We start from the raw sequence: 23,805 nt of genomic DNA on the forward strand, positions 1-23,805 counted from the left end.
TATTTGTATAAGATTCTTGTCAAAGTCCATCATTTAAAAGTAGGAATTGCCTCTTTAGTTATGATTTTGCTTAAATTTTATGAGTTATATAGAATCTGCATGTTTAAAACATCAATCTGGTAGTGACTGATGTGATGTTATCTAGATGATTTGTAACGGAACATTTAAACCTAGTTAAGATTTACTATATCTCCCAATAGCTACTTTTTTTTTTTTTTTTTAACCTTATAACTAATTGTGTCAGACTTGGGGACACACACACATACACACCCTTAATCCACCAGTGTATTAAACTTTTTAAATGAGCACTCTAATAAGAAAACCAAGATTGTTTTCAGTGACTGTTCTACTTTTTGAGATGCATGGCCAAGTTGTAATTTATCCTGGCTGAAAAAAGAAAAATCTGGGCAAAGACTAAAGGCGGCCAACAGTCATGAAAGACCTAAACTGGAATTAGATTTAGCCAAATCAATTCCCTAGGAATTTACAGTGGAATTTTAATTATCTGGGAGAATTCTGGAGAAAAGACCATTTTACTTACACCTTTCTATGTTTCATGGTGCTGCTATGCAAGAGAAGCTAAGCTTCCTCTGGAACACTCCTCTCTGTTGTCAACAGAAATAAAACAAACTTCTTATATATGTATCTCCAAACTTTATAACTGTGGTAAAAATTTTTATTATGACAATAATTTATCTATAGGATCCTGTACTCTTGTTGTCTATCCTAGTGATTAATCTTGTGGACTTGGGGAGCCCGATGGCCTGGGTTCATGTTTCAGCTCAGCCTCTTCCTAGCTGGTTGACCAGTGTCAATAAAATAGCACAGGGCTGTAGAGATTGACTGGGATAAGCCATCTGAAGTACTTAACATAGTAGCTGCTTCACCATCACCACCCCCACGTTAAGAATACCACATTATTTTAATTTTATTGATCATTTTATTGAAGACTCAAAGAGACTGGAGAATAACACTTTATACAGCACTGTGGTGTATTTTAATCCAATTAAAGTATTTTGCAAGCTATATTAATTTCCAGAATTTTTTTTTTAATTCATGAGAGACACAGACTGAGAGAGAGGCAGAGACACAGGCAGAGGGAGAAGCAGGCTCCTCGCAGGGAGCCCGATGCGGGGCTCGATCCCGGATCCCAGGATCACGACCTGAGCTAAGGGCAGGCACCCAACCACTGAGCCACCCAGGCATTCCAATTTCCAGAATTTGAATCGTTTTTCTCTTATACAAAGCCCATGGCCATAACATAATATTTAGCTACACCATGATGTTTATAAAAAATACACAATCCATTAAAAACTTAGGATATTGGGGGCATTTGGGTAGCTCAGTTGGTTAGGCATCTGCCTTCAGCCAAGGTCATAATCCTGGGATCCTGGGGTAGATCCCCATGTTGTGCTCCCTTGCTCAGCGGGGAGTCTGCTTTTCTCCTCTTCCTCTACCCCTCCCCCTGCTCATGTGCACTCTCTCTCTCTCAAATAAATAAAATCTTTTTTAAAAACCTAGGATAGGGATCCCTGGGTGGTGCAGCGGTTTAGTGCCTGCCTTTGGCCCAGGGCGTGATCCTGGAGATCCGGGATCGAATCCCACATCAGGCTTCCGGTGCATGGAGCCTGCTTCTCCCTCTGCCTGTGTCTCTGCCTCTCTCTCTCTCTGTGTGACTATCATAAATAAATAAAAATTAAAAAAAATTTTAAAAACCTAGGATATTGAAGGAGAGCCATTGGAAAGTGAAGAGGCTGGTTGAAGCATATATTTTAGTTTTGTGTCTAAATGCTGCCTTGTAAGTTAACCTCTATGCCGAGAATACATTGCCTTCTTTAGTCTTGAGTCAAGTGTAAAAATATTTCCTAACATTTCGTAGAACCCTTTATGGTTGATAGTATTTTTTCCACATACACTTTAATTCCCACAAATCATTCTGTGATAGAGATACTATTTCCTTTTCCTATTGAAGAATATTATCTCATTTATTACTAGATAACTAGAATAACTATTTTAGAATCTTGTAATAGATTCCTAGGGCAGAGTTGCAAAGGCACCCAGGGTACTGTTCAAAATAACCTATCCTATTTACTAAGGATATTTGGATCCCAATTCTGATTTAATAACATTGTTTTAGAGTATCAGTGGATAGTTGGTCTTATTAGCTGTTTGTTTCTTTACAAATTATTTTTTTTTAATATTTTATTTATTTATTCATGAGAGAGACATAGAAAGAAGCAGAGGGAGAAGCAGGCTCCATGCAGGGAGCCCGATGTGGGACTCGATCCCAGAACACTGGAATCACGTCCTAAGCCAAAGGCAGACACGCTTAACCGCTGAGCCACCCGGGTGTCCATCTTTACAAATTAATTTTGACAGTACTTTGTTTATATTTCTGTTAACAGATAATTGCACAAGTCTATGTGGCTTTGATATATCACTTGAGGTAGTGCATTGAAGTATTTATAAGTTTTTAGAATGGTAGTAATGAATATTTGGTGTTTTGTTTAAAATGAAAATGCACTAGTAACAAAAAAAATCCAAAGAGATTGCCAGGAATAATCCTCACATGCATAAAACTGGTAGGTCCAAAGAGTTTCATGGATGTTATTTTTTTTTAATTTTTTTTTTATTTATGATAGTCATACAGAGAGAGAGAGAGAGAGGCAGAGACACAGGCAGAGGGAGAAGCAGGCTCCATGCACTGGGAGCCCGACGTGGGATTCGATCCCGGGTCTCCAGGATCGTGCCCTGGGCCAAAGGCAGGCGCCAAACCGCTGCGCCCCCCAGGGATCCCCATCGATGTTATTTTAAACTTTAATGAATAGTTTAAATAGTTTCAGTTCAGAGAGAGAAGTTTCCTAATTCGTTTTTACAAAACCAACATAACACTGATACTAAAACCTGGCCAAGTATGTGTGGACACATGAACGATAGGTTAATCCCCAAATGGGTAGTTTGTTTAAATATAAGAGCTGATATTTATTGTCTCTTACCTTTGCCAGGTCCTGTGGGCAATATGCATTTTTTCTCTTTTAAAAATTTTGCTTTTATTAAATCACATGATGTTGGTTTAAAAAAAAATAATTCATAGAAGTTTATCCAAAGGCTACTCCTCAAAAGATGAAAATTATCTCTGGTTGTGAGATTCCTTCTTTTCTCTGACTTGATAAATACACTTTTCTTTACATACTTGGGGGAGGAGGCAGGCCCCACAATGGTGTCTAGAAAGCCATATGAGATTTTTGCAATGAGACTCTGAGCATGAGCTAAAACATTTTACCTGTAATTTATAGAGGAAGGACAGGTGATTCTACAGACTAGAAAGTCAACCTCAATACCTCTGTTTCTCTAGATTTTCTTTTTAAAGTACACATTTTTGTTCCTTCAACTTTTAAAGAGTCTATTTTAAGTGACCTGGTTTTCAGCTGGTTTTGGTTGAGTGTGTCACACCTGGATACAGTTGACTTAAAAATGTTTTACTCCTTCTGTTTCTTTCTGATTATTTTATTTTTATTCTTACGAGTGCAGAATATTTTCTCTAGAGATGTGTCGACACAAAATGAAACAGACCTTTTAGAATTTCTAGTAGAAAGGAGGAGAGTATTTATTATTCGAGCCCAAGTTAGGACAGCTGCCCGGGATACACAGTCTTCACAAAGAGAGTGCTCTCGCATATTTTCTTTCAGTCCTCGCCATAACCCTGTACTGTGTGGCCACTATTGTTATCCTCATCTTATGAATAAGGAGAGCCTTTGTAAGGAGAAATCTCGGGGAGGTTGAATGAGGAGATGAATGTTGCCCAGAAACACTACTGTAGAATGCAACAGCACCTGCACTGGGGTTGAGTTGAGGATTTGAGAAAGCCCAAGCTCGTATCCATTATGCTGGGAAAGACCTAAAAGAGGAAAAAAACCTCGAAGGAAAAAGAGAATCTAGAAGAATATTAAGTAAATCGTCTTTTATAGCAGTTATACATAAGTAGGATTCTCACTTTCTCCCAAATACATTTACATATTAAAATTTTTAAAAACTAGATTCACGTACTACACTTTGAGTCCGGAAAGCTGTGTTTCAGAAGTTAGACAAATGTGCTAGGCAGTATGTACTACAGCTCCATAGCCTTTTCTGCTTGTTTGCTAAAGCTCTTTCATTTTCTTTTAGACTAAAGATGGATAAGCTCGTAAAGAGAGCTCGTAAAGAGAGCTTGAATCGGTCAACAGAAGTATTCTCATTTGCAGATAATGAAGCTGTTTTAATGACAGGTTTTTTAAAGTATGAGGAGAATTTGGCTGTGAAGAAGCCTTCACAAAAAACTTTGTTCTGAGCCTCAGAGATTTATTGCACAATCCTGGCTTATTTTATGTAATATATCAATTCCTGAGATCATTCAAAATGTATTTTGAAAACTGGAAACAGTGGTAGTTATTAGGGAAGGGAACTAAATGGAAAAAGGACAATAATGTTTAATACTCTTGGAATACAAATGTATGTGTGTATTAATCTATTCCCCTAAACAGTTTTTTAAAAATGCACCATGGGAACTTGTTTAAAGGAATTTTAATTCATTTTGTTCACTTGTCACCTTAATTTTATGAGTGTAAATCCACCTAGATGTTCCCTTTAATTTTATTATGGCTTATACCGTAATAGTCTCCTTTTTAAGTTCTGTATCTCCCATCAGATTGACCTCTACTTTTAGACTTTTTTATTGAAATATTGCATAAATATAAAATATGCACAAGTCATAAGTGTACAGCTTGATGAATTGTCACAAAGTTGAACATATGTTTCAGGTTTTGCTTTTTCTTGAAGCTGTTAAACAGTTGTTGCTGAGACTAGATGGTTGAGTTGTGTTCACTGCTTTTCTGGAAGGACTATTCTTAATTAAAAACAAAATAAAAACAAAAAACCATGTCTGTCAAATGTAAGATTATAAGTCCCCCCCCCCCAGTTTTATTGAGATGTAACTTATATATAACATTATTTAAGTGTACAATGTGATGATCTGATATATGTATATAAGTAGTAAGCCAAATTTTAAGAGTGTTTATTTCTATCTAAGTCAAATATTGAGGCACTTTATCACCAAATTGTTTTATTGAATGGTTACTATATGCCATACAGTAGAACAGGTGATCTATTTGCATGTCATTGAATTCTTACAACAATTCTGGAAGTTATTCTCATTTTAGGTAGACACAAACATGGAAGCCTAGAGAGGCTGAAAATTTTGTTGGAGTTCAGACACCCAGGGCATGGTGCAGTCTGACCGTAATAAGGGTCATTCTAATTCTAGAGCTCAAGCACTTACTATTACATCCTATTTTCACCAGGGGTATTTTTAGTGCATTTGCTGCATAGGAAATATCTGGTCGTGTCCTTGATAGACTGAGGTGTTGTTGGGTTTTTGGTTTTGTGTTTTGTTTTTTTAAGTCAAAGGTGAAAGAAATAGTTTCATAGCAGTGCCTTCGTAGGATGAGGCTTTGGGGGCAGTATTCTGATCAGAAAAAAAAGATGGGAATTGGTTTCAAAGACTCATTTTCTTAGCAAGTGAACTATGTTTAGTGTGTAAGTTTCTTGGAGTGGCCTTTGGGTGGGGATGCTACTGAAGATTATGGGAAAAGGGACGCCCCACCCCGCCCACTCTTGGTTTTGCCTTGTCTTGTGGCAAAGTGATAGTGTAAATACTTAAAAATGTGCTCATTTTGCATCTATCTTTAAAAATGAGTGTCTGCATTGGGCAAGTTTTTAAAGACTGTTTTTAACTTGCCTTTCTTTCAGGAAAACATTTGATACATATTTCATTTTCAACTATTTCATAGAGGATCTTGGCAGAATGTTTCACAACCATGTTACTAGATTGAGCTATGCTGTCAGGCAAACTTGGTAAACAAGTTATTTGCAAGTTCTTTTGTTTTTTTATAACCAAAGACCTGTTGAATAAACTTACCATATAGTTGGAGTAATGGTCCATACTTTCTTAAATACCGTCTTAGGACCTTGGGTTGTGGTATACTGGTATAGTGAGATTGAGGTATACCCTAGTGAGTGTAGCAACATACATTGCTGTTTACAGATAGGCCATTTTCCTTCTCTTTTTAATTTTATGGTATTGCCACATATGTCACCAACCACAACAAATGGCAACTGTGTAGTAGAAGGTGTTGAAATTTGGGAACTCTCTTTCATGCCAGAATTTGGTTTGATTTTTTTTATATCTGCTAAAAAAAAATTGTTAAGTTTTGCTTTCAATACGTGTGTTAAATTTATCTGAAATTAATAGAAAGGAAAGCTGGTATATATTTTTCTCTCTCGAGTCATTAAGAACGTCAGTAAAGTTATACAGCAGTTGAAAGCTTATCACTACTGCTTAATTTGCTTATAAAAAGTGAGGCTTTGAAAACTCTGATCTTTGACAGATTGTAATCCCAAGAAGTCTTCCATTCTTTTCCCACCCATCATTTTGTGATTTATTTTGGTTCTGTTACAAAAAAAACAAATGGGAAAATAGTCTGCAAGTGTCAAAAGATGTAATAATAAAAGTAATATAGCTTTGTTTTTTTTGGATTACTAATATTTCAGACATTGATGTGAATCAGGTTAATTCAAGGACTGCAGTTTTGAATTTTGTAATTCTTTAGAGTAGTGGTTCTAAACCCTGCATGCGCGTTAGAACCACCCAAGGAACTTTAATAAACATGCCCTGGTCACGTCCCCAGATGTTCTGATCGTTTGCTTCCATGTATGGTCAAGTATTGATATTTTTAGGTGTTTCCCAGCATAGGATCACTGTTGACAATCATTGGTAAACTGGGATTCTCTGATTCAGCTAAAAGTGAGGAGAAGATGATTATTTAAATAAACACAGGTTTAAGAGATATTTGGAGGTTTTTTTTTTTTTTAACATAGCCAACCAAATGAAACAGTATTTTTGTTAGCACATTAACAAAGTGTTGACACCTTCGTTTCTTAAAAGGAGATAACAGCTCTTATTGCTGGCTATGAGGAATATGGTCATTTTGTGAATAGCTGTGATCTTCCTAAAGTTCATCTTTTTTTTTTTTTTTTTTTAGTATTATTTGAGAGAGGGTATGAGCTTGAGCAGGGTGGGGGGAGGGGCAAAGGGAGAGAAAGAAACAGGCTTCCCTGCCTAGTAGGGAACCTGATGTGTGGGGCTCCATCCCAGGACTCTGGGATCATGAACTGAGCTGAAGACAGACGCTGAACCTATTGAGCCACCAAGGTGCTCCTGAAGTTCATCTCTTAAATAAAACTTGGGAAAGGTTCTGGGTGAAATGATGTGGGGAAAACAGGTGGAAAAGATTTGGTGGTCTTCGGCAAAGAAACGTTTGAAGAATAATGACTAACCCCAATTTAGAAATAAGTAACAAGGATATATCATCTTAATTGCCATTGTTTTGGGTAGATGGAGCCAACCATCAAATGATAGGCTTAAAACTAAATTAAATTGGATCCTATTATGAGTTGAATTGCTCCCTCGGGGAGGGATCTGATCTTTGATTCAATATGATCAGTGTCCTTACGAGAAGAGAAAATTTGGACGCAGACACATACAGGGAAGAATACCATGTGAACATAAAGACAGTTGTCTACAAGCCAAGGATAGAGTCAGGAACACATCCCTTCCCTGATAGCCCTCAGAAGGAGTGACCTTGCCAACACCTCGATTTCAGATTTCCAGCTTCCAGAATTCTGAGACAACAAATTTCTGTTGTTTAAGCTGCACAGTCTGTGATGCTTTGTTACACCAGCCCTAGCGAACTAATACAAGTCTCAGTATTTTATTCATTTTTAAAATTAAATATAGGAAACATTTAATATTTGAAATTTTGCCATACCTTCATTTAAGAGGATGGGAACCATTTCTCTATCAGGAATCTTAGAATGTGTGGCTATAAAATTTTTAGGTTCCTGGTAACTCAGACTTGAGCCAGTTAGTTGCTAGTCAATCCGTATAAAAGGCTGGAATTTATCATGAGCCCAGACCAGGAACTAGAGTTTCTGGAGTATTTTCCATCCATTTATGGTAACATAGGGGGAGATTCTTTTCAGTCACCCACGGGGTTTCCTGGATGCATTTTATATATATAGATTCAGGCCTGTTACCTGACATTTAGTGTTGGTCTGTTTGCTGTATATGATTTAGTAGCACCCTGGAGAAATTAGAGAGGAACAACTTTGTATATACATCTGCATTTCATGGGATATTCAGAAAAGAGTGGCCCATGCTTTTCATGAAAGGAGTGAGTACCCTAGGGAAAGACAGTATGGCTAAGTCAGGAGTAATCCTGGGAAGTCCCTGTCTGTGCCCATGATGAAGTTCATAATAGACTCAGATTGGAGAATCCCTGCAAATGATGATATAGAAAGTCATACCTGAAACGCAACACAGCTCCTTACTTTTTCTGGTTTTTGTGTGTTTTGGTTTGGTTTGGTTTGGTTTCGTTTTTTAACACAGCCAAATAAATATGCCAGTAAAACAAAAGGGCTCCATGTTTAAGGCTATAACAGTGTACGGAGAAAGAGCAGAGACCTTGGAGTCTGTTTCATTTAAGGTCCTACCACTCACTAGCTGAATGCCTTGTGGTAAATTATTTCCCTTCCCCTCGAGCTAGTGTTTTCCCATGTAGAAAACAGATAGTCCAATGTATCTCTCTCATAGGCTTTTGACATGATTAAATAAGGTGGTAATTCATAAAAAGCAGTGAGCAGAGTACCTGGTGCATGTTAAGTGCCAATGAAGGGAGTTAATAGTTCTAGCAGAGGCAACAAGCAGGTAGCTGTTGTGCATGCTAACCCCCCCCCCCCCCCAAGCCATTTAGTCTAAATGAATGAATGTCTTCTAGGGGTGCCTGGGTGGCTAAGTGGCTAGGTGTCTACCTTTGGCTCTGGTCATGATCCCAAGGTCCTGAGGTGGAGCCCTACATCGGACTTCCTGCTCCATGGGGAGCCTGCTTCTCCCTCTGCCTCTCTCTCTCTCTCTTAAGAATAAATAAATAAAATCTTTTTTTTTTTTTTTAAAGAATGCATCTCTTCTATCGTAACATTATATACTTAGTTTTGGCATCCATGCCTTAATATATGCCTAAAATATCTTAAGAAAACAAAACCTGGAAGTGCCCTTAGGATCAGCTCATGCTCTTCTTTGATTTATTTATTTTGAAAGATTTTATTTTATTATTTATTCATGAGAGAAACAGAGAGAGAGGGAGGCAGAGACACAGGCAGAGGGAGAAGCAGGCTCCACGCAGGGAGCCTGTCGTGGGACTTGATCCCAGAACTCCAGGATCACGCCCTGGGCTCCCTGGGCTGAAGGCAGGCGCCAAACCACTGAGCCACCCAGGGATCCCCTCTTCTTTGATTTAAAGTGAGGAAAATGACAGTAGGATTGGAGAATGCCCAAGCTGTCATGGTTCACAATCTTTTGATTTTACGTGCTGCTGCCTTCTAAACCGCAGAACCGTGTGTCCCTTTTCGTTCTTTTTTTTTCCCTTGTTTTTCTCCCCCCTTCCTTTTCATTCTTAATTATTAAGCTTTTCGCTTCAAAGGAAACTAATGGTCTTGCTCTACTGTTGTGCCTAACATTTTCCTTAATAAACTGGATAAAAGTTATCAATCTTTGAAGTGAAATTAAAAGTAATTAAAGTAAATTGAAATAGACTTGGTTATACATAGACTGTCTCTGTTATGGAACAAAGAAACTGGTAGCAGGGGATGCCTCTGGGGAGGGGCACTGATGTATAAGTAGCATGGATTAGTGTTCTACAATACCATGTTCCTGAGACCTATACATTCTAGGAAATAGAGTCATCATTTCTCCAATTCACTAACTGGTAAGTAGAATACAACAAGGAAGAAAGTAGTAACAGATATCTGTAATTATTTGAAACTCGACAACTACGTAGATTTAGATAAAATTTTGGAGATATCCCTTGTAATACTCATAACCTTAACACTCAGCTACCCCAAATTTCAGGAGCCAAATAGATTTGGTTAGGAAGTAAAACTTTGGTTTCATATGGGTTGAGGACTGCTCCTGGGAATTGCTTTGACATGCCTTTGTCTCTGACTTCGTGGGTGACCTTAGGTAAATTTCTTAATCTGATTCTTCATCTGCCAATGGATGGAGGTGATAAGCCCTATTCTTAACCTGGTACATAGAGTTGTTGCACATAAAACGAAATCATGTAAAAATTAACTCAGTTCTGGGCTCGGCCTCATTAGAAGATTAGGAGCTTAACCTTGAGCTCTTAAGAAAGAAGTGTTTCAACAAGCACATGTTCCTTCTAGGATGGATTGCATGTGCAGCATTCGCTTCTTAAAAAAGAGAAAAGGAAAGCCAAATGACTATACTTTGCCATTTTATGTACTTTCTCTTGTGTGTGTGTTTTACAGTGCAATGTGTGAACCTCCTACTTTCTGTTTTAAAATTTAGGATTTGGAGAGACACTTACTTCTAACTTCCTCTTTTCTGAATTAGGAAGAAACATTTTGAAATAAAATGATCAAAATATGTTCTAGGGTTCTCTTTTTTTTTTTTTAAGATTTTATTTATTTATTCATGAGAGACAGGCAGAGACACAGGCTGAGGGAGAAGCAGGCTCCATGCAGGAAGCCTGATGTGGGACTCGAACCCAGGAATCCGGGATCACACCCCCAGCCAAAGGCAGGCACTCAACCACTAAGCCACTCGGGCGTCCCTATTCTAGGGTTCTTAATCATAAATTTCAGAGCATAGGATTCTTGAAGACACAGTATGTTTAGCACCCATATCTTAATGTTTAATTGAAGTAGTTAAATCCTTATGAAAGAAGTAACATTTATTTAACCTTTTAAAAGGTTTAATGGTTATGTTAACCATTTAACATTGTACAGTGCTACAAACATGTTAGGAAATATACACTGGATCATTTAGGGTTAAAGGAGGAGGAGTGTCTACCACTGTCAAACAAATCAGAAGAAATAAAAATAATAATATAGAAAGATAGTGATAGATATCAAACATTTCATGATCTTATGAAGAGATAGAAAATGAAAGATAATTTTCCCATTTGAGTCAAAAGCTATTGTTGAACCCAGCCTGTGTGCCAGTGACAATGTAACACTTATTAAACTTATGTGGTTCCTGTCAAACTTTCGTTGAGATTTTATTTAATTGTACATTTCATCCGTGTGCCACTTTATATGAATTAGTGATATTAGGGGTTTTTAAAATTTAATGTGGTTTAAAAATATGCTTTTATAGGATTTTCCAGTGAAAACTTGGTAGTCAAGACCTAAGATTGATAATAAAATTTTATTTTGTCTTAATAGATATGTATTATCTGCAGGCCAGAAAGATTGTCAAGATTTAACTAGCCGATGATATAAAAATTAAACTGATGTCCAGTATAAAATATTTTTTGGTTGTATTTAACAAAAGCAAACATTTTGTTAATCCTTTTTTCCCCTCACCTCTCACAGCTTGGTGACCCAGCTATTTTTCCTGCTGTAATTGTGGAACATGTTCCTGGTGCTGACATTCTCAATAGTTACGCAGGTCTAGCCTGTGTGGAAGAGCCCAATGACATGATTACTGAGAGCTCCCTGGATGTCGCTGAAGAAGAGATCATAGATGATGATGATGACGACATCACGCTTACAGGTGTGTGTGCGCCTCCAGCAGCACCTTACCTCAGCACAATTTTGGGCAGTATCCTTGCCCTGTGATTTTGGGAACGTAAGAAGTCCCTAACTGGGTTTCAAGTGACTCCATCATCTACAGAGGCTAGAGCCCTGCAGGGAGAAGGAAATTATATTTTCTCTCATCCACCTGTGTTTCATAGTGCTTTCTCACCTCCCCTTCCCTCTTTCCTAAATGTACTGAGTTGAATGTGACAAAATAGATATGTAAGAAGAACCAGACCAATTGAATTCGTCAGGTATTCACTGAGCACTTTTTTATATGCCACACTCTGTATTCTTGTTAACAATGAAAAGTTGTTTGTAGGGAACAACATAGGAATGTTCTTCTTTACTGCTGTCACAGGAGGCAAAATAGGAGGCCATGACCCAAATATAGGATAAGGTACTAGGGTTTAAAGAAGATTTCTCTTCTGGTTCAGTCAGAACTAGTAACATATTTGAAACGTGAAGAGTTCACTGTGTAAGTGTGAGATAGTGGTAATGCTTTTTCATCAGTTTTAGGAATTGGTACATGGATTTGAATTTTTTTAAAGATTTTATTTATTTATTCATGACAGACATAGAGAGAAAGAGAGAGATTGAGAGAGAGAGAGGGGCAGAGACACAGGCAGAGGGAGAAGCAGGCTCCATGCCAGGAGCCCGACATGGGACTCGATCCCGGGACTCCAGGACCAGGTCCTGGGCTAAAGGCAGGCGCTGAACCACTGAGCCACCCAGGGATCCCCTGGATTTGAATTTTTATACATTTCCATTCATTTCTCTTGGCCAGAGGTGTTGGAGGTATTTGAGAAAATTACTTACTGGGAAGCAAAGGTTATTTGAATATTTATTCTTAAATTTAAAAAGAATAGGAAATTAACATAGCCATAATGTTATTAACTAAATCTACACTTTATTTGTATGCCAACCATTTCAAACTAATGTCCTTTTTCTGTTTCAGTATCCTATCTACAGTCTTACTCTATATTTAGTTATTTCTTCTTAGTCTCTTCCAGTCTATAACAGTTCCTCTGGCTCTCTTTGTCCCTCAGGCACGTTGACACTTTCGAGGTGTACATTATATTATGTCCCTTAATTTTATTTGTGTGATATTCACTCATGAGTAGACTGAAATAATGCCTTTTGAGCAAGAATACCACAAAACGGCACTGTCTCCTTCTAAGTGCATCATATTAACATAGTAGATTTAATTTTATTTTTTTAAGATAGTAGATTTCTAAAAGTTCATTATCTCATTTAATTCTCAGAACAGAAAAAGAAAAGTAGAGAGGTTAAATGAAATGACTTGCGTAAGATCACGTATCATGTGACTGAGTCCCCACTGATAACGTTGACAAACAACACTTAGTTTTTGTATTGTCCTCTGTTTTTTACAAAGCCTGTTCTCCTGTATTCACGTTTTTTGTTTAGAGGAACCCAAATGAAAGTATTTTGATAAATCTAGACTTAGCAGATTTTTCCTTATCAATTAGGGAATTAGATTGATCGATGAGACGTTTCCATTCATTACTGGTGGCAGATTGTGTGTTTTGTATAACAGAATGATCATCACTGTGCATATATCCTTTGTGTAGCTAGTGGGTTTTTTATTTTTAAAGATTTATTTATTTATGATAGAGAGAGAGAGAGAGAGGCAGAGAGACAGGCAGAGGGAGAAGCAGGCTCCATACCGGGAGCCCGATGTGGGCCTCGATCCTGGGACTCCAGGATCGCGCCCTGGGCCAAAGGCAGGTGCCAAACCGCTGAGCCACCCAGGGATCCCCACTAGTGGGTTTTTTGCAGTATATTTTGTCGTAACTTCTTGATGCCTTAATGTAAGGCTATGCTGTCTCTGTAGGTTGGGAATGAGAGTCTCCCCTAAAGGCGTGTTTATTCCTGGTTTTAGTCATCAGCGTGGTCCTCAGAGAAGGAATTGAGACTTAGGAAAGCAGATCTTAGATCTTTAGGAGAAAGAATTGCTTCTTTCTTTCAGTGTTTCATTCTCTTGGGCTTAGACTTAAAGATAACTGATGGCAAGATACAAACAGGCCCCTTCCTTCCTGGAAAGTAGAACTGGTATTGAACGGGTCTGGACAATAAGCTGTATCTTGAAAACCAGATTTGCTATTTGCATATTCTCCCTCCCCTTTCTTATTTCCCAACCTGAGCCTTTAACTCTTCCGTCCTTGTTTGAGCAATGTCATAAGAAAGTAAAGAACCTTGTAGCCCTCCTAAGTTCAGAGTGAGAGAAGGAAGAATGTTGTGTTTCTCAGAAACTACTGGGGAAGAAAGAGATAGGGAAAGAAGAGTTTATAAACTGTACATGTGAGTTCTAGGTTGCACTTCAGATGATATTAAGGAATTTTTTTTTAAGATTTTATTTATTTATTCCTGAGAGACACAGAGAGAGAGACAGAGGGAGAAGCAGGCTCCATGCAGGGAACTGGATGTGGGACTCGATCCCAGGACTCCGGGACCACGCCCTGAGTGAAAGGCAGATGATGCTCAACCGCTGAGCCATCCAGGCATCCCGATATTAAGGAATTATTATTAGTATTTTTAGGTATGACAATAACATGCCATACATACGCTAAAATATTTAGAGATAAAATATGATGTCTTAGATTCCTTCAAAATAATCTGGGGAGTGGGTGTGGGGTGTGTGCAAGGGGACCTTGGGGCAGTAACTGGAGTATAAATGAAAGAAGATTAGCCGTGTGTTGATAATGGTTAGTGCTGAGAATGGATATGTGAGAATTCCTTATACTATGTTCCATAATTTTGATTTTGTTTGAAATCTTCAGTAATAGAAAGATTGAATTATTTTTATGGATTTGAGGCTTCTGTTAGACTGTAAGTGTCATCTGTATGCCCTGATTTCAAATTTTCATGTTCATCAAAACACTTTCATTTTTATCATCGGTTGATCTCATATCAAGTTTGATGTATATTTGAACCTGTATAATGGTAAAATACCACTTTTAATCTATATGTTGGAGTTCCACTTAAATTTTCATTTTGAAAAAGGTTATGGTATTAACAATTTTTTAAAATGATTTGACCACGAGTTCTTTGTATGTGGAGATTCTACTTCCATTGCCAATCTTTGAAGATCTAAAAGTAAAATTAACGGAGGTGGTGCAAATTATATTTTCTCAAATAGAAGGTAACCATAATTACTGTATTCATTAGTAAGTCTTGTTTAATAGTGTTTTTTTTTTTAAGATTTTATTTATTTATTCATGATAGACCTAGAGAGAGAGAGAGAGGCAGAGACACAGGCAGAGGGAGAGAAGCAGGCTCCATGCCGGGAGCCTGACGTGGGACTTGATCCCAGGACTCCAGGATCACACCCTGGGCCAAAGGCAGGCGCTAAACCGCTGAGCCACCGAGGGATCCCTAATAGTGGTTTTTTAAAGATTTTATTTATTAGAGAGAGCTTGTGTGTTGAGAGAGAGAGAGGAGCAGGAGCAGAGGCAGGGGCAGAGGAAGAGGGAGAAGTAGACTCCCTGCTGAGCAGAGAGCCTGATGCAGGGGCTCCATCCCAGGACCCTGGGATCATGACCTGAGTTGAAGGCAGACACTTAACCGATTGAACCACCCAGGTGCCCCTCATTATTAAATCTTATCTTTTAAATAATACTATTATGTCTCTTTCATATGTATTCTTGTCTGTTTTTATAAGATCAAATGCAATTTTTAGTAATTTATAATAATATAAAATATATTTAATTAATTATTCCCTAAATTATTATAGTATCTATGCTTTCTGTCCTTGGTGTAAATAGATTTTAACTAGTTGCTAGGTCACAGCTAATGTTACAAAGAAGTTTAATTTTAATTAAAATTTTTTTTTAATTTTTTTTTTTTTTTACAAAGAAGTTTTAAAATGCACATATTAAAAGCTTGTGGGTTTACTATTGCCAAAAGAAATTTTTGGCATCCATTTAATGAAAGGCTAACATTTTCTTTATGTCTTTAAAAGGCAGATGTATTTTTTTGGTTTTCTTTCCTATTTTATGTAGGACTTACCCATTTATTTTGCTTTTCTCAATCTAAGCAAATGAAGCTGAATGAAATAAAGTTTTACAAACTAACAATGATACTAAACATATTTAACTTGCCTCATATTTTTTAAATACAAAAGGTGACATGATTTCTGTATATATGGCTGTGAAATGATTTCTCCTGTATAATTTAAAAAAGGCAAAGGTCAGGTAGCATAAATAGTATATTACTTTTATTTAAGATAGAAAGGATATAAATAATGTGTCTTTGATTATATTTTAAAAATATAAGGATAAATATAAAAGATATATCTTTTATAAATATAGAAGATAAATCCCAAAACTAATAAAAATGGTTTTTTACAGGGAAAAGGAAGGGACAGGGATGAAAGGTAGATTTTCTAAATACACTTTGTTATGTCATTTTAACTCTGGAACCCAGTAAACATTTAACATAATGATAAAACAACACTAGGTCCAAAAGAGGAAAAATTAGCAATCTCTAAAAATTGAAGCACACTGAAACAAATGAGCCTAATTACATTATTGAGAAGTGGCATAACCATAAAAAGAATTACTTAAAGTGATCTTTTTAAAAGATTTTATTTATTTATTTATTTATTTATTTATTTATTTATTTATTGGAAACGAGCGGGGGCGGGGCAAAAGGAGAGGATTGAGAATCTTAAGCAGGTTTCACACCCAGCATGGATTCTGACTTGGGGCTCAATCTCACAACCCTGAGATCATGACCTGAGCCGAAATTAAGAGTTGGACACTTAACTGACTGAGCCATCCTGGCGCCTCTAAAGTTATTTTTAAGGCTATGCATTTCCTAACAGGAAATAGCCTAAAAGGCAAAAAATAAAAATAAAGCTGCTAAGAAATCTTAAATTGTTTTCAGTAATTACAACTTGTGTGAGTGTGTACATATGAGAGAGATGTTAGGGTAAAATGAAACAAATAATGACGTTAATGTCCGAAGAAGCCAAGATTTATAGAGTAAAACTAAATATACAAATGTTAAATTACAACGTTAAATAAAAATTCTATAATACTATAGAGTCTACATAATTACATGGTATAAATATATAATTCTAGAAATAAATTTTATAATGCTAAATATGAATTGAAAATATTAGTATGAACTCATGATCTGTTTTCTTTAAAAGGACAAAGACAAAATATTTTTTAGTCAAACATGGGACAACTTAAACATTAATGAGGACAGTAACTAATGGATTAAAGTAGATCTGTTTATTTTTTATTTATAAAATTCATTTATTTTAGAGAGAGAGAGAGAGAGAGAGAGAGAGCAGGGAGAGTGATAGAGGGAAAGGGAGAGAGAAACCCAGGCTGACTCTGCGCCAAGCGAGGAGCCTGACTCAGGGTTTGATCCCGTGATCCCAAGATCATGACCTGAGCTGAATCCAAGAGTCAAATGTTCAACTGACTGTACCACCCAGGCACCTTGAAGTATATCTAATATGTTTAAATCTGTGATCTCATAATGATATACGCACATAAAAATGGTCACCAATAAATGATGCTAATAACTATTTTTGAAAACTAACAAATATGATTAAGAAGCAAACATTTATTTTCCTTTTCCTATTTGAATTATATCACTGAGTAACTAGATTATTAAATGAGATTATTAAATAACTAGATTATTATTCTCTTTATAATGTTATTCCAGCTAATCATCACATATAAAAAATAGCCATCCCCCTAAAATTTCAGTAGAATTTGTTTGAGCCTTCAGAACTGACTACCAATTTAAAGAAGATACAGAAAAACATTTAAACTACACAAAGGGAGTAGAATCAGCAAAATCTAGATTGTGGGTAATCTACAAGACGAGCAGCCTAACTTCTTCATTGATTGCAAGGAAAAAAGATGGAGGGGGGACATAGAAATGAAAAGAAACTTAAGAAATGTATCATTCATTTGCACCTTGTTTGAATCTTGATTCAAACAAAAACTATCAACCCTCCCCCTGCCACCTGCCATTTATATTTCAGACAGTTGGACATTTGTATGCTATTTGATATTAAGGAAATACTGATTTTTTTAAATGCTTGATGATAGTATTATGTTTATGTTTGTTTTTTTTAAGATTATTTATTTATTTATTTATGAGAGACATAAAGAGAGGCAGAGACACAGGCAGAGGGAGGAGAAGCAGGCTCCATGCAAGGATCCTGATGTGGGACTCAATCCTGGGAATCCAGGATCACGCCCTGAGCCAAAGGCAGACACTCAACCTCTGAGCTACTCAGGCATCCCATGTTTATGTTTTCAAAACAGAGCCCTTATCTTTTAGAGAGACATTGTAAAAGTTTTACTACTTAAATATTAGGATGTTTAGAATTTATAATAAAATATTGAGGAAGAGGTGTGCATATAGATAAAATGGGATAGGCCATGAGTCGATAATTCTTAAAGCTGGGTGACAAATACACTGTAGTTCAGTGTATTATTCTGTTTATGTTTGAAAATGTTTAAAATTCTTTAAAATAATGAATATATTTAAAATTCCTCAAAGTAGTGTACAGGTTATCGTCTCTAACTATATTTTCCACTAAGGATCCCAGGGGAGCTAGGAGAAACTATTCGTTCTAGGTTTGGGGTAGGAAATGTACAAGAGTAGCCTGTAACATCTTATCATCCCAGGAGGCATGAAGCTATCAAAAATTATTCAAGTCATGTCTAAAAGACCCAGGCCCCAGATTTAGTTCCCAGTGGCTGTAGATGGGACATTTAGAGGATCATTAAGAATTACAACTGCAAAGGACTGAAGAACATCAATTATGTTAAAACCTATGTATTTAAAATTATACTAAAAAAATTACTGAATGTCACTTATGGAAGATGCCAAAAAAGCCCACTTATTATTCTGAAAATATGTGTATGTTTTTAATTTTTTTTATTAGGAAAACCTTGACAGGAATGCCTGGGTGGCTCAGCAGTTGAGCATCTACCTTTGGCGCAGGGCGTGATCCCCACGTCCTGGGATGGAGTCCCACATCGGGCTCCCTACGAGGAGCCTACTTCTCTCTCTGCCTATGTCTCTGCCTCTCTCTCTATATGTCTCTCGTGAATAAATAAATAAAATCTTAAAAAAAAAAAAAAGGAAAAACTTGACAAATAAGTGGTTTGAAATTCGTTTTTTTCTTAAGCAGTAGGCAACTAAATTATTATATAAACTAATTTTATCATTTTCGTCTACCTAGCAGACTGAAATGTTTTGTAAAACTTGCTTATGTAAATAAATATATAAATATTTAAAAGATGATAATTATTGAGTTATCTATGCCTTATTTGATTTCTTAGAAATTTACTTTTAGTAGTATTCCTCAATTCAGAGAATTTCAAAGCCTTGACATAGGAGGAATATGCTTTTTACTAAGCCTTAAATTAACAAGATTTTAATAACAGGTTTAAGTTTTTATTTTTAAAATTTTTGTAATTTTCATTTTTTTAAGTAAGTTCTACACCCAACATGGGGTTTGAACACACAACCCTGAGGTCAAAAGTTACATGCTATACCAGCCGAGCCAGCCATGCACCCCAGAGGCCTAAGTTTTTTTTTTTTTTTTTTAAGATTTATTTATGAGAGAAAGAGAGTGCATGTGCAAGAGTTGGGAGGGGCAGGGGGAGAAAGAAAAAAGCAGGACATCCCCCCCCACACCCCCACACTGAGCTCTGAGCCTGATGCAGAGCTCTCGATCTCGAGACTCTGAGATCATGACGTGAGCCAAAACCAAGAGTTGGATGCTTAACCGACTGCTGCTCAGGTGCCCCCCCGAGTGGCATATAATTATTATTTATAATAATTTATTTATTCTAGAGAGATCATGAGCAGGGGGGAGGGGTAGAAGGAGAGAAGCCTGGGTAGCTCATTTGGGTAACTGTCCCAGTCTTGATCTCAGGGTTGTGAGTTCAAGTCCCACGTTGGACTCTCTGCTAGTGTGGAATCTACCTAAAAAAAAAAAAAATTAATAGTCATATTCCGTATAGATTTTATCTGTTGATACAAAGTATGTATGTAAACCCAAGTATTAAGTGATGCATCCTAGTTCAAGAGATCAAAATCTGTGTGTTTTTGAGCAACAGAGGTCTTGTAGCTAACTCATGTTTTCTTCATATAGTTGAAGCATCCTGTCCTAATGGGGATGAAACAATTGAAACTATCGAGGCTGCTGAGGCACTCCTCAATATGGATTCTCCTGGCCCTATGCTGGATGAAAAACGAATAAGTGAGTGGTCATGTGCTATGATTGTTTGTATTAATATACTTTGAAAGGTTAGATGGCAAACATCAAGAGACGAGAGATCATGTTTCATATGTTTTGTGTCCCAGGCTCATTTTAAAGTACAGTAGTAGTTGAGACAGCTTTGCTAAAGTATTCAGTTAAACAAGAATTTTTCTGTTTTAAAATTGGGGAGTGAGACCTTTAGGAATAAAAAGTAATTTATTTAGTTGTCAAATAGCAGATTAAGGAGAATTTATTCTCGTAACCTCATTGGTGTACTCAGTAGGGTATTTATGGCCCAAACTATTCTAATTTAATGATCTCTATGGGTATTCATCAGTGAAATAGGCAAAAATTCATTGAAAAAATTTATAACACTTTGTGGCAGAAAATTCACTGCCACATTATTGATCTGCTTTTAAATCCATGTTCTTCTGTAAGCTTTTCTGACAGAGTGTCAAACTCATAAAATTAACACTAAATGTATTTAAGTTGTTGAATATTTTCTGTATGCATAGCAGTGCATTATGCAGTAATGTGACATACAAATGAACAGATAACTTTTCCTCAAGTTTACAAATTAATTTTGAAGATAGTTGTTTATGTAAATAACTGTAAAAGCCAAAAACAAAGGCCATGGGAGAGATGGCAAAGTGTTCTGGAAGAAAAGAGTTCTCTGGCTAAGATTATCAGAGACCAGCTTTATGGAAGGAATGTTTTAACTTGGGCTATAAAAGACAAATAAGCTTTTAGTGAATAGAGGAGATAGAGGTGGGCATTTAAGAGAGAGAATGGGTTGAGCCAAGGAAACAGACCTGTAAAAAAGTGAAATGTTTGAGATAAAAATGCTTTGGTATAGGTAAACTGTAAGCTTTGTGGTAGGTGGGAGATGAGAGTGGAAAGGTAGCTTTAATCTAGATTGTGCAAGCTTCAAATGTCATGCTGTGGAGTTGGGTGGTTCTTATCGTTTTTTTCCCCCGTAAACTATGCAAAAAGTCAATTTTATTTTTCTAATAATTTTCAGGGTGTAAAATTTTATAGAGAAGAATTATATGGTCAAATCAGACTTGGGTTTCAGAGAATAACTTTAGCAACAATGAGAGAAGAATGGAGAAGAAAAACAAGATGGATTGATAATAGGAAGTCAAGTAAGGAGGACATTGAACTAGTCCTGTCGAGCCTCGTCTGACTTAGGGTGCCTGATTTAGGACAGAGAGAATAAAAAGGGACTGGATTTTAAGATTTTTATTTCTACTTTAATCTTAATAGAAACAGGAAATTATCTGATGAAATTATTTTGATTTATAATACAAAGTTGATAATTAGTTGATTTTATTTCCATTAGATAATAATATATTTAGTTCATCTGAAGATGACATTGTTGTTGCCCCAATCACCCATGTATCCGTCACATTAGATGGGATTCCTGAAGTGATGGAGACTCAGCAGGTTCAGGAGACATATGCACACTCACCAGGCGCATCATCACCAGAACAACCTAAGAGAAAGAAAGGTGGGTGGTTAATTCGTTGAGAGCAAATAGTCAAGTTCTGATGTGGAATCTAAATGTAATTTTTCTTCAAGGATATTTCTACACCAATTAAAACTTACATAAGAAAAAATGAGGATACAAAGCATACACTAAAAAGTATATGTCTTCATATTAGATTCGTAAAAAAATTAGATTATTTGGTGTGTCTCTCAGAAATGGGATTTTCCAACTTTTTAAAACTTCAGTCTTTTATCTAAACTCTTTTATTCAAAATCAGAAAGAGCCTGGAGCAAGGGCAGTTAGCTTCCTAGCTTCCTTCCACATAGTTTGAAAACCACGGGCATAGATTCCAACATAAGGAACCAGTAGGGAAAATAATGAGTTGTAAGTCATCAGGTAAGTAAATTAGATTTAAATTTCAAAGGAAATTTGTCACTTTTCACACATTAGGACCATATCTGCATACTAAAGTCTGATACTCTTTCCATTTCATTGCCTTTTGTTTCTTTTTGTTTTTTTGTTTTAAAGATTTTATTTATTTATTCATGATAGTCAGAGAGAGAAAGAGAGAGAGAGAGAGAGAGAGAGAGAGGGGCAGAGACACAGGCAGAGGGAGAAGCAGGCTCCATGCAGGGAGCCTGACGTGGGATTCGATCCCGGGTCTCCAGGATCGCGCCCTGGGCCAAAGGCAGGCGCTAAACCGCTGCGCCACCCAGGGATCCCTTCATTGCCTTTTGATTCTCCTCCAGCTTATGTAATATTTTGAGTTTATGTTTTTTTTTTAATTAATTTATTTATTTATGATAGGAACACAGTGAGAGAGAGGCAGAGACACAGGCAGAGGGAGAAGCAGGCTCCATCCACCGGGAACCTGACGTGGGATTCGATCCTGGATCTCCAGGATCGCGCCCTGGGCCAAAGGCAGGCGCCAAACCGCTACGCCACCCAGGGATCCCCATATTTTGAGTTTAATACGTTGATTAATCACCAGCCACTTAGTAACCTGATTTCACATGAAAGTAATAAAGTCCAGGAGCCAAGAGTGAAGAGGAAAATAAAAACACTAAGGGTTAGCTGAGGCTGCAGCATCTCTGAAGGGCTTAGATGAGTATGTCAGTTTGATTGTCCCTACAGAAGCAGATGCCTACGTTTTGGGCCAGTGCAAGAAGAGGTATTAGAGATCCCAGCATGTCATTGGGATCCTTGAAAGTCTCTTTCCTCCTGGGAAAAATTCTGTACCCATTGGCACAGGATAGGTGTCAAGGAAGTTTGTATTTCTCAGGTGGGGCTCTGAGAGGAGAAATTCTTTCTGTGAGAATTTATACTCATAGGCTTACTTTAACCTAGGTTTATGATTAGATTTTAAACTATCACTGACTTAGAAATTCCCAGCCAAGTAATTAACATAAAAAGTGGCCCAGACTGGCAATAACTCTGGGCTCTTATATAACACTGCTCTGGCAAGTCATACATTTAAACCCAGGCTGCACAGAATTTCCTCAAATAAAGCCCTGTTGAAGGCGAGCTCACATTGCAGTATTACAGAATACATAAGGAAGATAATCCCTGAATGTGAAGCAGAAGACATAGAGACATAGAAGATTCTAGGATTAGTTCTCTAAGAACTTTAGATAATAGAATTAGGAAATAGAAACTTTGAGTGAATAGGACTACAACTAATAAGACAAAAGAATGAAAAACAAGGTCAAAGAATGATTATTAGGAAATACCAGGTGGAACTTCTCTCCTAGACAAGATGGAATAACAGAACCTGATTTGGCATTGATTATGTGATATGACAACAAAAACAAAAATTAATAAGCAGGACTACATTAAACTAAAAAGCTTCTGCACAGCAAAAAAAAAAAAAAAAGAAAGAAAGAAAAAAGAAAAAAAACTTAATATAATGAAAAGGCCACCTACAGAATAGGAAAAAATATTTGTAAGCCATATAAAGAATTAATATCCAAAATATATAAGGAACTCATACAACTCAGTAGCAAAGAAGACAATCAGATTAAAAAATGGATGGAGAACGTGCATAGACATTTTTCTAAAGACCCACAGATGGCCAATAGGTACATGAAAAGAGCCTCAACATTAATCGTCCGGGAAATGCAAATCGAAACCACAATATGCTATCACCTCACACCTGTCACAATGGAGATCATCAAAAAGGCAAGCGATAACAAGTGTTGGCAAGGATGTGGAGAAAAAAACCATTGTGCATTGTTAGTGGGAATGTAAATTGGTACAGTCACTATGGAAAACAGTATGGAGTTTCTTCAAAATGTTAAATCTACAAATACCCTATGATCTAGCAGTCTTACTTTTGGATATATTTCAAAAAGAAATGAAA

General features: G+C 36.8%; 1 protein-coding gene across 9 annotated transcripts in view; it reads left to right on the plus strand.

Moving 5' to 3' along the window:
* Positions 1 to 23,805, plus strand: part of ELF1 (E74 like ETS transcription factor 1) — a 104,989-nt gene that overhangs the window by 67,563 nt on the left and 13,621 nt on the right. For 4 of the 9 annotated variants that reach the window (XM_072760648.1, XM_026009622.2, XM_026009621.2 and 1 more), the window contains 3 exons: positions 11,488 to 11,668; positions 19,850 to 19,957; positions 21,300 to 21,467. In XM_072760648.1, coding sequence (XP_072616749.1) covers positions 11,488 to 11,668; positions 19,850 to 19,957; positions 21,300 to 21,467 — 457 coding nt within the window. The remainder of the gene's footprint in view (positions 1 to 11,487; positions 11,669 to 19,849; positions 19,958 to 21,299; positions 21,468 to 23,805) is intronic. The other 5 variants (XM_072760650.1, XM_026009623.2, XM_072760651.1 and 2 more) reach the window with 2 other exon arrangements.

Source organism: Vulpes vulpes, chromosome 6, assembly GCF_048418805.1.
Source record: "Vulpes vulpes isolate BD-2025 chromosome 6, VulVul3, whole genome shotgun sequence".
Classification (NCBI taxonomy): domain Eukaryota; kingdom Metazoa; phylum Chordata; class Mammalia; order Carnivora; family Canidae; genus Vulpes; species Vulpes vulpes.